Source organism: Hibiscus syriacus, unplaced genomic scaffold, assembly GCF_006381635.1.
Source record: "Hibiscus syriacus cultivar Baekdansim isolate YM2019G1 unplaced genomic scaffold, ASM638163v2 tig00110163_pilon, whole genome shotgun sequence".
In the NCBI taxonomy this organism is placed as follows: domain Eukaryota; kingdom Viridiplantae; phylum Streptophyta; class Magnoliopsida; order Malvales; family Malvaceae; genus Hibiscus; species Hibiscus syriacus.
Window position 1 is genome coordinate 1,607,123 of NW_024062610.1, and position 14,641 is coordinate 1,621,763.

The following is a 14,641-nucleotide window of genomic DNA, read 5'->3' on the forward strand; positions in this document are numbered from 1 at the left end:
CATCGTTACACACCTTGATCGCGTGGGTTCGGACCGTTGTCCTTTGCTCTTACACACTCCGGAAAAACAGATTGCACTTCAGGGAAACCATTCCAATTCATTGCCGCATCACAAGAATACCCGGAATTTCCTAAGCTTGTTCGAGAAACAGTGATAACGATGTCATAACGAACATAGCAACTTTCAAAGCCAAAGTCGCAAGCTGGAACAGTTCAGTATTCTGACATATTGGAAAACGAAAAAATCAACTGCTTGAAAGAATTAGAGGCATCGACAGAACATTAAAGAGAGCATACTCGGAGAGACTAGTTCAGTTAGACGCTGAGATCAAGACTAGACGAAGTTCTCGAACAAGAAGAAAGTCTTTGGATGCAGAAATCAAGACATTAATAGATATGCCATGGAGACAAAAACACACGGTTCTTTCATGCTTGTACCATGCAATGAAGAAGGAAAAATTACATACCAAAACTTAAGCGACATGACGGTAGCTGGTGCTCGGAACAGGAGCAACTGAGAGCTATGGCAGTAGACTTTTACAAACAATTATTCTCAAGCTCCAAGGAAGGAGATCATCAGTATGATGTTAAAGGCCAATTTCCATTGAACCAAGAGAACTTCCAGGAGGAAATCAATCGACCAATCACAGATGAAGAAGTCAAACAAGTGGTTTTTGACATGGTGCCGTTAAAAGCACCGGGAGTAGATGGATTTCACGCTCTCTTCTACCAACGAAATTGGAACGTGGTAGGAAACATCTGTAGGTTTGTAAAGGACATTTTTGCAAGGAAACCATTTGAGGAAGAACTAAATCGAACGCTCATTGTGCTCATACCAAAGGTCAAAGGTCCAGAGACGATAACCCAATTCAGGCCAATTAGCCTCTCTTCAGTTTTTTATAAAATCGTAACGAAAACATTGTCAACCGACTCAAACCATACATTGCACATTGGGTTTCACAAAACCAAACAAGTTTCGTACCTGGAAGATCGATCACAGAGAACATTATCACACAAGAAGTTATGCATTCCATGCGCTCTAAAACCGGAAGGAGGGGATTTATGGCGATCAAGATAGATTTGGAATAGGCGTATGATCGACTCGAATGGTCATTTATAGATGATACCCTTCAGGACATTGGATTACAAGAAAACTTGCGTCATTTAATTATGCGTTGTGTATTGACGTTATCGATGCCAGTCTTATAGAACGAAACTGCATCCGAAACTTTCAAACCGATGAGAGGCATTCGGCAAGGGGATCTGTTATCCCCATATCTATTTGTGTTATGTATTGAGAGGCTTGCTCAAGCCATCCGAATTAGTAATAAGATGGAAGGATGGAAACCAATTCGTTTATCACGTAATGGACCGGAGATCTAACACTTATTGTTTGCCGATATGATTCTCTTTTCAGAAGCAACGGTTAATCAGACAACCATTGTCAAGGATATTCTCGAAAAATTCTGCCAAGCTTCAGGACAGAGAGTGAGTATTGCAAAAACAAACATCCTGTATGTTACCTGTATGTAACGAGCACTGTAGAAGAACAATAAATGGTTTATGCGGATTCAACAAAGTTCGAGATCTAGGACGATACCTCGGAGTACCCCTACTATATAGTCGAGTCACAAAAGCAACTTATCAACATATCGTACAGCGAGTACGCAATAAATTGATAGGATGGACGGCCAAGAACCTATTGCTAGCAGGGCAAATAACATTGGCAAAAATAGTACTGGCAATAATTCCGTTTTACTCAATGCAATATACCATGCTACCAAAAGGAACATGCAAGGAAATTAAAAAGATAATTCGAAACTTCGTATGGGGCAAGACAGATACAAATCGTGGAATAAGCCTCGTAAATTGGGAAACACTATGTAACCTGATTGCAGGAGGTGGTCTTCGATTTAAAGAACTAGAAAAGCAAAACGACGCGTTTTTAATGAAGCTTGCCTTCAACTTAATAAACAACTCAGACCAATTGTGGGCACAAGTACTAAAAACGAAATACAAATGGAACAGCTTCGTCCCATAAGACATTGTCAGGACAAAAAGCTCACGTCTATGGAAGTGCATTAGTCTCGTGTGGGGAGAAGTCCGAGATAGTCTAGTTTGGACGATTGGAAACGGAGAATCCATAGATTTCTGGAGAGAACCATGGCTAGGGGATATTGGAACACTAGAAGCCCAATAAACGGATCAAGGAAGGATGGCGACATTACCTGCAATAACGGTGGCAGAAATGGTCGATGAGAATGTCGATTCGAAATGGCATTAATCAACGGATTGCTACCTCAGCATATTATACTTAGATGGCTACAATGACCCCCTAAAAGTGCAAGAACTAGATAAACCGGGATGGAAATGGAATCCGACCCGACCGTTTACAGTAAGATCCGTATATGATCTCCGAACAGGTCATAACTCAGAAGCGACAGAGAAATTATGGAAAGCAATTGCTCAATTCAAAGGAATACAGAGAGTAAAGATATTCTTATGGTTGTTAGCGTGCGGGAAGATACAAACAGTGATAGAGTACGTCGACACATAGACACCAATAACAAATGTGGAATCTGTCGATCCAAAGTGAAAACATTAGAGCATCTGTTTCGGGAATGTCCAGCAGCTATGGAAACATGAAAGCCACTTGTCAAACCAGAAAAGTTCAATGAATTCTTGGAGATAAACATCAAAGATTGGATGCTGGTTAACCTGGAAAACCCAAAGTATTTTGCGAAGGAGGCGACGGAATGGGATATTCTTTTTGGTTCGCTACTGTTGACGATATGGAAACATAGAAATCAAAAAGTATTTGAACCAGAAAACATGGAGAGACAACAATAGAAAAAGACTAAAAGCAGAATGTAGTCGGTTCAACATAAGGAACAGACCCGATGGCAAACGAAAACCGTCACAATGAGAGGCTCCACCAGCCGAATGGATCAAGCTCAACACGGACGGAGCAAGGGACCAAGCAGATGGATATGCTTCTTGCGACGGAGTGTTGTGAAATCAGCCAATAACCACAGAAAAACACACACAATCAGAGTCTAAACACTGATCAAGATTGAAAATCAAAGCAGTAATCAAGAACACCAAATATTTACGTGGTTCGGTCAGGGTGACCTACATCCACAGGAATGAATCAATCTCACTAAGGCAATTAAAACAAAGTTTACAAGATTTAGAACCAGAACAAAAAAAAAAAAACCTCTCTCTCTAAACCTCTCTGTACAATCTGTTTTTCCTCCTCGAACCCTCTCAACTCACTTGAATCTTATTTATAACAGATTCTTCCAAGTTGAACGGTTCTGCATCACCAGCTGTCACAGCCAAGACAGTTACAACAGAATTGACTTTGGTTTCTAACAGACGCAACCTCTTCTAGAAACATAACATTGCCTTAGTCCAGTAGATGAGAGTCATTACAACAATTCTCCACCTTGACTCTCAATTACAAAGTTCCCCAAAAGGATTCCCTCCTATCAGCCCCAAGGGGCTATTACTTCTCTGTAGAATTTACTAAGTCCAGACAGTGTCTGAACTTAGTTGCTGGTAGAGCCTTTGTGAGCATGTCAGCTGGATTTTCTTCAGTGGGTATCTTCTTCACAGTTATTGAACCCTTGGTAACAACATCTCTCACAAAATGAAGTTTCACGTCTATATGCTTAGACCTTTCATGAAAGACCTGGTTTCTGGTCAAGTGAATTGTGCTTTGATTATCACAAAACACTGTTAAAACTTTCTGCTGTATGCCAAGCTCTTCAACCATTCCTTGTAACCACATAGCCTCCTTGATTGCTTCTGTCACAGCAATATATTCAGCCTCTGTAGTTGAAAGAGCCACAACAGATTGGAGATTGGACTTCCAGCTAACTGCAGTACCAAAAACTGTGAAAATGAATCCGGTCAGTGACTTCCTGGTGTCAATGCTCCCTGCATAATCGGAGTCCACATAGCCAACCACCTTTTCCCTTTCATTTTCTTGTTTCTTAAACATCAACCCCAACTCAGTAGTACCCCTCAAATATCTCAGGGTCCACTTCAAAGCTTCCCAGTGAGCTTTTCCAGGATTTGCCATGAACCTGCTTATGATACTGACAGCATAAGCTAAGTCTGGCCTGCTGCAAACCATTCCATACATAATGCTGCCAACTCCACTAGTATAAGGGATATTCTCCATGTATGTTTTCTCATCTTCACTTCCAGGTGCTTGAGAGTTTGACAACCTAAAGTGTTGACCAATTGGTGTAGTAACCTGCTTGGCCTCATGCATATTGAACCTCATTAATACTTTCTGTATATATGACTTCTGAGACAGAAACAAACTGTTCTTCTTTCTATCTCTTGTGATCTCCATGCCTAAGATTTTTGTGGCATGCCCCAAATCCTTCATATCGAATTCTGAGTTGAGCATACCTTTAATCTTCTGGACTTCCTCCTTGCTCCTGCTAGCTACTAACATGTCATCCACATATAGGAGCAGAAAAATGCTTATTTCATCATCTTGCTTCTTCATGTACACACAGCTATCATAACTGCTTCTAGCAAAACCAATCCTCAACATAAATTCATCAAATCTTTTATACCATTGTCTTGGGCTTTGTTTGAGTCCATACAATGATTTCTTTAGCAGGCAGACTTTGTCCTTGGTTTCAAGAGTGCAATACCCATCTGGCTGGTCCATATAGACAGTTTCTTCCAACTCTCCATGTAGGAAGGCAGTTTTAACATCTAATTGTTCCAGTTCCAAGTCATACTGAGCAACTAATGCTAAAATTAACCTGATTGAGCAATGTTTTACAACAGGTGAGAAAATCTCATTGAAATCGATTCCTTCAACCTGTGTAAATCCCTTTGCAACAAGTCTTGCTTTATACCTGGCCTTTTCAACACTTGGAATGCCCTCTTTCTTCTTGTAAATCCACTTACATCCTACTACTCGTTGATTCTTCGGTCTATCCACAAGATCCCAAGTTTTGTTTTTCATTAGAGATGCTATTTCCTCATCCATTGCTTCAGCCCACTTGTCCCTCTCTTTACTCTTCAAAGCTTCCTTGTAGTTGTTTGGATCAGCCTCTTCTATTTCTTCAGCAACGCTCAAAGCATAGGAGATCATGCCTGTATGGCCAAATCTCTCTGGTGGTCTGATGGTTCTTCTTTGTCTATCTCTCACCAAGTTGTAATCATCCAATCTGGTCTCTGGTTCGGTTTCTTGCTGGTTTTCTACCTCTTCATGTTGATCATTCAAGACAGTCCCTTGATCGGTTAATGTTTGTTGTTGTTGCAGCTCCACCTCAATTGGAATACCATCCTTAGTAACATTGTTCTTAGTAACATAACTATGCAGATTTGCCATTTTCGACTCATCAAACACCACGTCTCTACTAATGATACATTTCTGTTGGCCAGGCTCCATACACCATAGTTTATAACCCTTGGTTCCGTGTGGATAGCCAATAAAGATACACGTCAAAGCTCTTGCCTCCAGTTTATCTTGTCTGATGTGGGCATATGCTAAACATCCAAAAACTTTGAGATTGTTGTAGTTGGCTGGTTTCCCATACCACATTTCCAAAGGAGTCTTCATTCCAATAGCTGTTGAAGGGCACCTGTTAATAAGGTAACAGGCTGTAGACACAGCTTCACCCCAAAAACTTTTGGGTAGGCCAGCATTCAGCAACATGCACCTCACTCTCTCTAGGAGAGTTCTATTCATCCTTTCAGCTAATCCATTCTGCTGAGGGGTATTTCGAACTGTCTTGTGCCTTGTAATACCATTTTTCCTGCACAACTCATTAAACTGCTCTGAAAAATATTCCAGGCCATTGTCAGTTCTCAAGTGCTTCAGTTTTGTTTCCATTTTGTTTTCAGTGAGAGTTAACCAATCCTTGAACCGTTCAAAAACTTCATCTTTTGTTTTTAGAACGAAAACCCACACTCTTCTAGTGTAGTCATCTATGAAAGATAGAAAATACCTCCCACCTCCATGTGTTTGTGTTCTAGCAGGACCCCATAGATCACTGTGAACATAATCTAATGGTTTCTTTGTGATGTGCTTTCCAGTAGAGAATTTTACTCTAGTTGCCTTCCCCAACACACATTGTTCACAAAACTCCAATTTACTAATTTGGTCAACACCTAATAGATTCTGTTTAAACAATTCTTATAGGCCCCTTTCACTTACATGTCCCAACCTCATGTGCCATAGTCTAGTTTTATCAATTGCAGGTTGGACTACATTAGAGAAGTTACCAATTACAGTTCTCCCGATTAGAGAATATAACCCGTTTTTCCTAATTCCTTTCATGGTAATTATAGAGCCTTTAGTAACTCTAATATAACCATTTTCAGCATTAAAAGAATAGCCACTTGATTCCAACATTCCTAAAGAAATCAGATTCCTTTTAAGTTCTGGTATGTACCTGACATGTTGTAATATTCGTTCAGCTCCATCAAACATCCTTATCCTGATTGTCCCACTACCAACCACCCTGCATGCTTTGTTATCTCCAAGCAGTACAGTTCCACCACTGACCAGTTGGAGTGTTTCAAACCAATCTTTATGAGAACACATATGGAAGGAGCAACCTGAGTCAAGAATCCACTCTTTGCTTGATTCTGACTCAGTAATTACCAAAGCTTCAGCCGAATCATAGCCATCAGAGACTACACTTACTTCTCCTGAGTCTTTTGGCTTTTCTTGATATTTTTTCTTCCGATCAGGACAATTCTTCTTGAAGTGTCCTTCCTTGTGGCAATGATAACACCTGAACGGTCCCTTTGATGACTGATTTCCACTTTTCTTTCTTTGTTTCGATCTTGATCTGTTCTGATTATTTCTTGAGTCTCTTCTGTCTGATCTTCCTCTAATAGTAAGACCATCCCCACTATTCTCTTCATCCATATCATGTTTCTTTTGAAGTTCTTTGGCTCTTATTAGGGATTGAACTTCTTCCATCGAAATTGACTGCACCCTTCCATAAAGCATCGCATCTTTAAAATGCTCATAACTCTTGGGGATAGAGTTTAATAACAGCAAAGCCTTATCCTCGTCCTCCATCTTAACATCAATGTTTTCGAGATCATCTATGATTTTATTGAACTCATCAATCTGCTCTGTGATTGATTTTTCTTCATGCATCTTGAAGGAGTACAGGCGTTGTTTCAAAAAGAGTCTGTTGGCCAAAGATTTAGTCATATAGAGCAATTCAAGTTTAGCCCAGAGAGCCTGAGCCGTTGTCTCTCTTGACACTTCCCTCAAAGCTTTATCACCTAGGCTCAGAATTATCGCGCTGTGAGCCTTTTCCAGGATAATGTTCCTTTCTTTCTCGGGCATCTCAGTAGGCAAATCTGTTGGTCCTTGTAGTGCTTCCACAATTCCCTGTTGAACAAGTAAGGCTCTCATCTTTACTCTCCAAAGGCCAAAGTCATTCTTTCCAGTGAATTTTTCAATGTCAAACTTGGCAGATCCCATCATCGTGGTCTGAGTTCCCACAGACGGTGCCAATTGTTGTGAAATCAGCCAATAACCACAGAAAAACACACACACAATCAGAGTCTAAACACTGATCAAGATTGAAAATCAAAGCAGTAATCAAGAACACCAAATATTTACGTGGTTCGGTCAGGGTGACCTACATCCACAGGAAGGAATCAATCTCACTAAGGCAATTAAAACAAAGTTTACAAGATTTAGAACCAGAACAAAAAAAAAAACCTCTCTCTCTAAACCTCTCTGTACAATCTGTTTTTCCTCCTCGAACCCTCTCAACTCACTTGAATCTTATTTATAACAGATTCTTCCAAGTTGAACGGTTCTGCATCACCAGCTGTCACAGCCAAGACAGTTACAACAGAATTGACTTTGGTTTCTAACAGACGCAACCTCTTCTAGAAACATAACATTGCCTTAGTCCAGTAGATGAGAGTCATTACAACACGGAGTAATTAGGAACAATAGCGGCGAATGGATACTAGGATACTCAAGAGCAATAGGAATTTGCACAGCAGTTGAAGTCGAACTATGGGGTATCGTAGAAGGATTATCACACGCATGGAACATAGGTGCAAGGAAAATAATCCTAGAGATAGATGGTGGGGAAGCGCATCGCCTGCTGACTCAAAAGGAACAAGGAAGGACATCACCGACCGTTTTACAGCACATACGTGAATTATTGGAGAGAACATGGACAATATCCATAGTACAGGTGGAACGTAGAGCTAATATGGTAGTAGACAAAATGGCGAAGCTATTGGAGAAAGCAGATTTTAATGGAAGAACTTTTCTGGAGCCACCAAACGCAGTAATGGCAACGTTGCATAAAGATAAGTTAGGAATAGCAAGCTGATGAACTCTTAGTTTAGATACAACCTTTATTTACCGAAAAAAGAAAAGCATATAACGCTTACTGTAATTTATTTCTCGAAGTCAAGACATCACACAATAACCCTAAGGATCGGGCGTTGATAAAAAATTGATTACATAATTGACAAAAATGAAGGTCACTAATAATGAATTACTGAAATAATTTTGATAAAATCATATTCGTTCGGAATGAGAATATTAAACACTATATCTTATTTTTCTAAATAATTTGCCTTTGCTCTATTTCCCTTTTTTTATTTGTCTTAATATTATAGTAAATAAGCCTACTTTGTATATTATGCTGTAAACAAGCCTGACCTGACATTAACTTCCTTGAATGGCCTATAAGATAACTTTTTTTTATTATTAATGGCAAGTATTTTGATCTTCTTGCCTGCTTTGGCAGGCATTGTTGTATTGATAGTCTGGTGACTATAATCCTCTGCATTCGGATCCTATGGATGCCAAAGTCGCTGGGTTAGTGCACCTAAACTGTGTCTGTGTCCTCACTCCTCAAGCATATTTGTTATTGAAGTTGATTGGTTGGACCCCCAAGGCCTAAATTATACTGATGATGTATTCTTAATTGTCCCATGTTGATAGATTCCCTAGGCCATTGGAGTGTGCACCCTTGGTTTTTGCAGTTCGAGCGATCATCAAACGTATTTGCAGGGGAAATCCAGACATGATCAAAATCATATCCGGACAGTTCCTGTTGCATGTGTATCTGGTTACACATTAACGACTGAGATGCGGCTTCAAGGCGTAAGGTACTATTCTTTTCTCAGCGGAACACTTGGCGAAATCGATGATTCAGATGAACAGAGACCCGATGTTGATGCCGCATTTACTCTCTGTTCTGTCGGGCTTTGTTCACTCCATGGCTTAGCTGCTGCACTATAAATGAACTTAGACCCTTCAAATAAACATTAGAATTGTGTAACCAATTCTCCCTTGTGTTCTTGTCATTTTTTATGGAACATCAACCAACCAAAAAAAAAAACATACCATGGAGAAATTACCATTGCTAGAATTAGGTTTAGTTTTCAGTCAAAACAGAGACAAGCCATAAATCTTCAGTTCTATAATTCAACCATACTGCAGTGAAGGGGAAAAAAATCAAAACCCACAAAGCAAATGCCAAATCCGTTGCGACAAATGTGCCGTCAACCATGTCATTTTCACATTCTGTCTTCTCTCTGCCTTGGAGCACATGTAATAATTTCATCAACTCTAAGAATCATCTCAGCAGCCTCAGTTGCGGAGAGCAATACAGCTTGCTTGACTTTGAAGGACTCAGAGATTCCTAGCTCAGCCATATCTCCTACCTGTTATAAGGTTACAAGCATTTCATGTTGTTTGGAATCTATAACATTAGGGTGAATAATACTCTTGATAAGGCATTCATGAATCAGTAACAATGGTAAGCAGCCAATATTTTAGCTAGTGTAACTTAATCTAATAATAATATCTTTTAACAAATCTACAGCTCCTATAAAAATAAATTAAAGGGAAAAAAACAACAAATGATAAAGATATTTAATCCTACTTAAATTTTTTATATAACTCAATTTCAGCACTTACAGATCCAGTGATAACATCAATCCCTGCATTGCATCCCTCCTTGTGGTGTTCTGCACGAAGCTGAGCTACCAAGTCTGCGCTATCCAGACCAGCATTGTCAGCAATAATTGTTGGGATGGCCACAAGCGCACGCGAGAAAGCTTCAATAGCATGAGATTTCTTCCCAGGAGTCTTCCGTGCCAGCTCATCTACTTCCTTTGCCATTACCATCTCAGGCCATCCACCTCCAAGCAGTACCCTAGTGTCATTGACAGTCTGAGACAGCACGCACAAGGCATCATGCAAAGACCTTTCAGCTTCATCCAGAACATGGTGGCTGCCATAAACAGAGGCACGTTATAGAGAATGCAAACATATCAAAAGAAAACTAGGAGATACCGCAGTACTATACCTTGCCCCTCTCAACACAATAGTACAAGCCTGACCCATTTCAACACCAGAAAAGTGGATCAACTTATCCTCACCAATCATAATTTCTTCAATAAGCTTGCAATGTCCAAGCTTAACAGACTCTGGGTTGTCAAAGGTTGAAGCGATTTCACCACCTGTTACCAAAGACAGACGCTCTATCCCCTCAAAATCAGCATGCTCAATAGCAAGTATGCCTGCATCCGCAAAGAGTTCCTCGGGGAAATTATAAATCAACTGCCTGTTAACAAAGCAGTTAATCCCATGTGCTATGATCTTTTGCACTTTCTCTCTCATCTTTTCCTTTTCAGCCCCTTCAATTTCAGCCACCTTAGACATTGAATCAACACGAACTCGAGCACCATATATCTTTACTTTATCTGTATCCATTGCAGTATTTGCCACCAAAATCTTTGCATTCTCTATTCGCTTTGGTTGTCCAAGGCCTATTTTCTTGTCAAGAATGAATCTGAAAGCATAAAAATTATGTTTAAATTAACAAAATAAAGTAGAGGTGTAAATGATACACCTACTCTCGCAAACTATTCAAGTTCAACTCGGAAAAAACTTGAATTCGATTTGGTAATTATCAAACTCGGACTCATAGGTCTAGTTGAGGTTTTCAATTTTAAATATACTTCTATAATATTAAATTTAATTTCTACCCCTTATATGTCATTGAATACGAATGAGCTTAAGCGAGCTCAAGTTCGAGCTTTAGTACAAAAATTAGCAAACGAGTTTAATCAAGCTTGAGCCCAAGTAGCTAGATTATATCTCAAGCCAAGCCCGAGGTTGAAAATTGATGTTTGATCGAGCTCAGGCCAAGTATCGAGCTCTGAGTTTTGAATCTAGCTCAAGCTTGCTACTATTTGAGCTCGGCTCGGATCAATTACTCTCCTAATCCTAAGTAATGCCCTAAACTATTCAATGACAAGTACTTGTAGTCACAATATATTTCTATCAATAAGTGATAAAATGGGAGATTAACTTTTGCAGAATACAGAGAACAAAGGGGAAGGTGGGGTACAAGAGACCCAGTTGATTCAACCGAGAAACTATTATAATAAATATTAATTGAACGGGATCAGAAGCTCATAAGATCTCACCCTTCATCTAAGAAAGAATCCTTCAAAGATCCTCCAGGCTTCTTTATAATTTGGATGGCCTCTAAATTTGTGCTCCCCTGGAATAACAAATAACATGCCATAAAAACTCAATAAATAAAAATGAAAGAAGAAATTCACTTGAAGTGATAAAACAGATAACAGGAGACTTCCTTGCACATTCCTATATTAATCAAACAGCATTGGAACACTTCTGTAAAATGTTAGATGAAAAAAGTCACCACCTTTAACCTCATAACAGCATCCACGGCTAGTTGTGCAAAATGCTCCTTATCCTGAGAGAGAATTTTGGAACTCAAAGTGGTCATTGCAATTTTCATCATATCTGACTTGAATTTCTCTGCAATATTCAGAAATGCCACATGCATGAGTAAAAAAGACGGACCAACAACAAGAACAACTCCATTACAAATTTCATCAAGGCAGGCTTATTAAAGAGTCAAGTTCAATAAGGAACAAGAAACCTAAAGCATCAAGCATAATGCAAAAGAAAGAGGTCTTATACAATCAACAAATAAAATGAATGATTTTGTATCCAGCAATCTTAACCTGCATTCTCTTTGTTATCCACAACCCTCTGCAACAAAGCATTGCGAGCACATTCAGCTGCCATTCGATAACCTACAAAACCAGCATATATTGTTACACACACTGAAACAGAAGTTATTTGGTTATTGTCACACCAACAAAATAAAAGAGAATAAAACCAAACATAGTCCATACTCCATAGACAAATGCAGCCACACTGCTATTAAGTTCAGAGAGAAGATTTCTATAAATAATAATGAAAGTGTAATGAGGAGAGATTGACTACTGTCAAAAGGAAAGATAGAGAAGTATCAAATTTAACAGATTTTGTCAGATTCATCTCTTTTTTCCCCTCCAGAACTCTCGGGAAACATTAATCCAAGATAGAAGCAAGTCGAAAAATATTACACAAAAGAACTCACTCGTAACACCCGACTCCTTTTTTAATGCTATACACACACACACACACACGTGGAAACTGGAAACTAGATAAAAGTTTAGATTTCCAGCAGTTTCGTGCCTTTGCAGTAATACGACAATTAGGGGAAAGAAAAACATACAAGAGACAAGAGACGACATAAAAGAAGAATAATAGGAAGCAATGTACTACACAAATCCAAAATAACCTGATATGATTGTCATAGGGTGAATCTTGGCAGCCACAAGCTTTTCTGCCTCCCTTAAAAGCTCTCCAGCCAAAACCACAACAGAGGTTGTCCCATCTCCAACTTCATCATCTTGAACTTTTGAGATATCTGAATTTTGCATCAATGGTTATTATATAAAAACATAACATCTATATTTTGCAACAAAAAAGAATTAATCAAACTGATTTTTAAAACATAAAAAAGTAATTAAAAAAACAAGATGATGAATTGAGACAATAATAAAAAAATGATTTTAATAAAAAAAATTAAAAAGTAAACATGTTAGCTGTAGCGTAATCAAGAAAAAAAAAACTGTAAAGAGACCAATTAAGACTTTTGCTGCCGGGTTGTCAATATGCAGGGACTTTAAGATGGTAGCTCCATCATTTGTAACAGTGACTCCATGTCCTCTGCCTGTTGACTGTAAAATTTTATCCTGACAGATAATTCACCAACAATAAAAGTCACAATTTAAAGTAGAGGAGAAAAAAGAAACATTAATATTCTTCTAATTTGAATTGACAAAGTGGAATATTTACCATTCCCTTTGGCCCAAGGGTTGTCTTAACCAAGTCAGTAATTGCAATTGCTCCAACAAACGATGCCTGAAAATAATAAAGGACAAATATATCTTAAATTATTGAAAATAAGATACTCAAAATAGCAATAATTTAATAAAGTATAATCATAGAATTCCAAACAAGTAGGTTTTCCCCTTTAAATCAGACTATCAGCATTATATATTTTCATATATCTAACGACTTACCATTCTGGCACGTGCCCCCTTCTCTTCACTCGCTTCATCTTTAAGGATTTTCTCAATCTATCACATTTACCAAGAAAAGCATACGCAAGATACAACTTCAAAGGATGTGAATAAAAAGAATGCGAAAAATAAATCTAACAAACTGAAAACAAGCTCTATTAAGCAAATAACGCACCGCCATGGGAAAAAATTATGACGAGTTGCTCGGAGTTTCAGTGCACGTAACAAGCCTGAAGCAAGAGAAAGAAAAGTATCTTTAATCAACAACATAAACGAAATAAATCTAGAAGATCGAAATTAAAGAACTGCGATGTAAGCCCTAGTTTAGTATAAAATGAACATTCAAAGTTTGTCTTCTGCACTTTTACTTCATTTCATAGGGAAACTAATCGAAGTAAATTTTAAAAGAAAAAGCGTATTCTAACTGCAAAAATTGAAAGTGAAGAGGGAAAAAAAAGGTCAAATGATTCAGAAACCCTAGAAACCGTGGAACTGGCTAGATAATTACCTGATCTTATGCGCGATGTTTGAGAGAAAATGGAAATACGGATCCCGCCGAGATCACAGAAGCAGGGTTTGGGTTTGGGTTTTGGCCGTGGGACTTCCTACATGCTCCGCGCTATAAACTCTCAAGGGTTTGTATTTTTAAGATTAAATTCGTTATTACTCCTTTATTATATACAAACTGTGAATTTAGTATTTGAACTCTCATTTAATTTATGTCAATTATTACATTTTTTTAAATTTTAACTTGTATATTATATATAATAAAAATATTAATAGTAAAATTTAATTTAACATTTATAATTGTTAACGTTTTAAATTTAAATTTAAAAAGAATAAAAAAATATCAAATTAAAAAATCACAAACAAAATAAATAATTTAGGTGGAAGGGACTATTAAGTTGATTGTTGGGATGCTTAAATGTAGTTTTTAGTTTAGTTTATTTATTTTTTAATAAGTTTGAAAATAAATATGAGTAATTTATAAAAAAAACAAGCGAATATGAATATAAACAATTTATTATATTTGCTTGCATGATGCGTTGTTTATGGCTTATTCTTGTTAAGGTGGGGTTTATTTGGGTGGCTCGGAATGAAAGTTAAGTTCTAAAGGGATGTCTAATTTGGCAGGTGCAAGCAAGGAGTAGTTGTGGCTGGACTTGGAGGAAACTCTTACAGCTTCGAGATGAGTTCGCATTGGTGGG

The 14,641-nt window shown here is 38.2% G+C and overlaps 1 protein-coding gene across 1 annotated transcript; it reads right to left on the reverse strand.

The window, feature by feature from the left end:
- Nucleotides 1-9,438: 9,438 nt before the first annotated feature.
- LOC120216716 (T-complex protein 1 subunit beta) lies at nt 9,439-14,053 on the reverse strand. The gene is made up of 12 exons (XM_039214064.1): nt 13,942-14,053; nt 13,609-13,663; nt 13,434-13,490; nt 13,207-13,272; nt 12,992-13,103; nt 12,647-12,775; nt 12,042-12,113; nt 11,717-11,832; nt 11,475-11,551; nt 10,349-10,834; nt 9,958-10,273; nt 9,439-9,701 (listed from the first exon to the last, which is right to left on the reverse strand). Exons 2-12 carry the CDS (start codon nt 13,612-13,614, stop codon nt 9,555-9,557), a joined length of 1,584 nt encoding a protein of 527 aa, XP_039069995.1. The 5' UTR covers nt 13,615-13,663; nt 13,942-14,053; the 3' UTR covers nt 9,439-9,554.
- Between the last annotated feature and the right edge of the window lie 588 nt (nt 14,054-14,641).

What these genes read in the sequence shown, in the direction of transcription:
- LOC120216716 (XM_039214064.1), bottom strand. An exon ending in CCCTTGGGCCAAAGGGAATG is followed by an intron (nt 13,104 to 13,206) that starts GTAAATATTCCA and finishes ATTATCTGTCAG; the next exon opens with GATAAAATTTTACAGTCAAC. An exon ending in TTGATGTTATCACTGGATCT is followed by an intron (nt 9,702 to 9,957) that starts GTAAGTGCTGAA and finishes ACCTTATAACAG; the next exon opens with GTAGGAGATATGGCTGAGCT.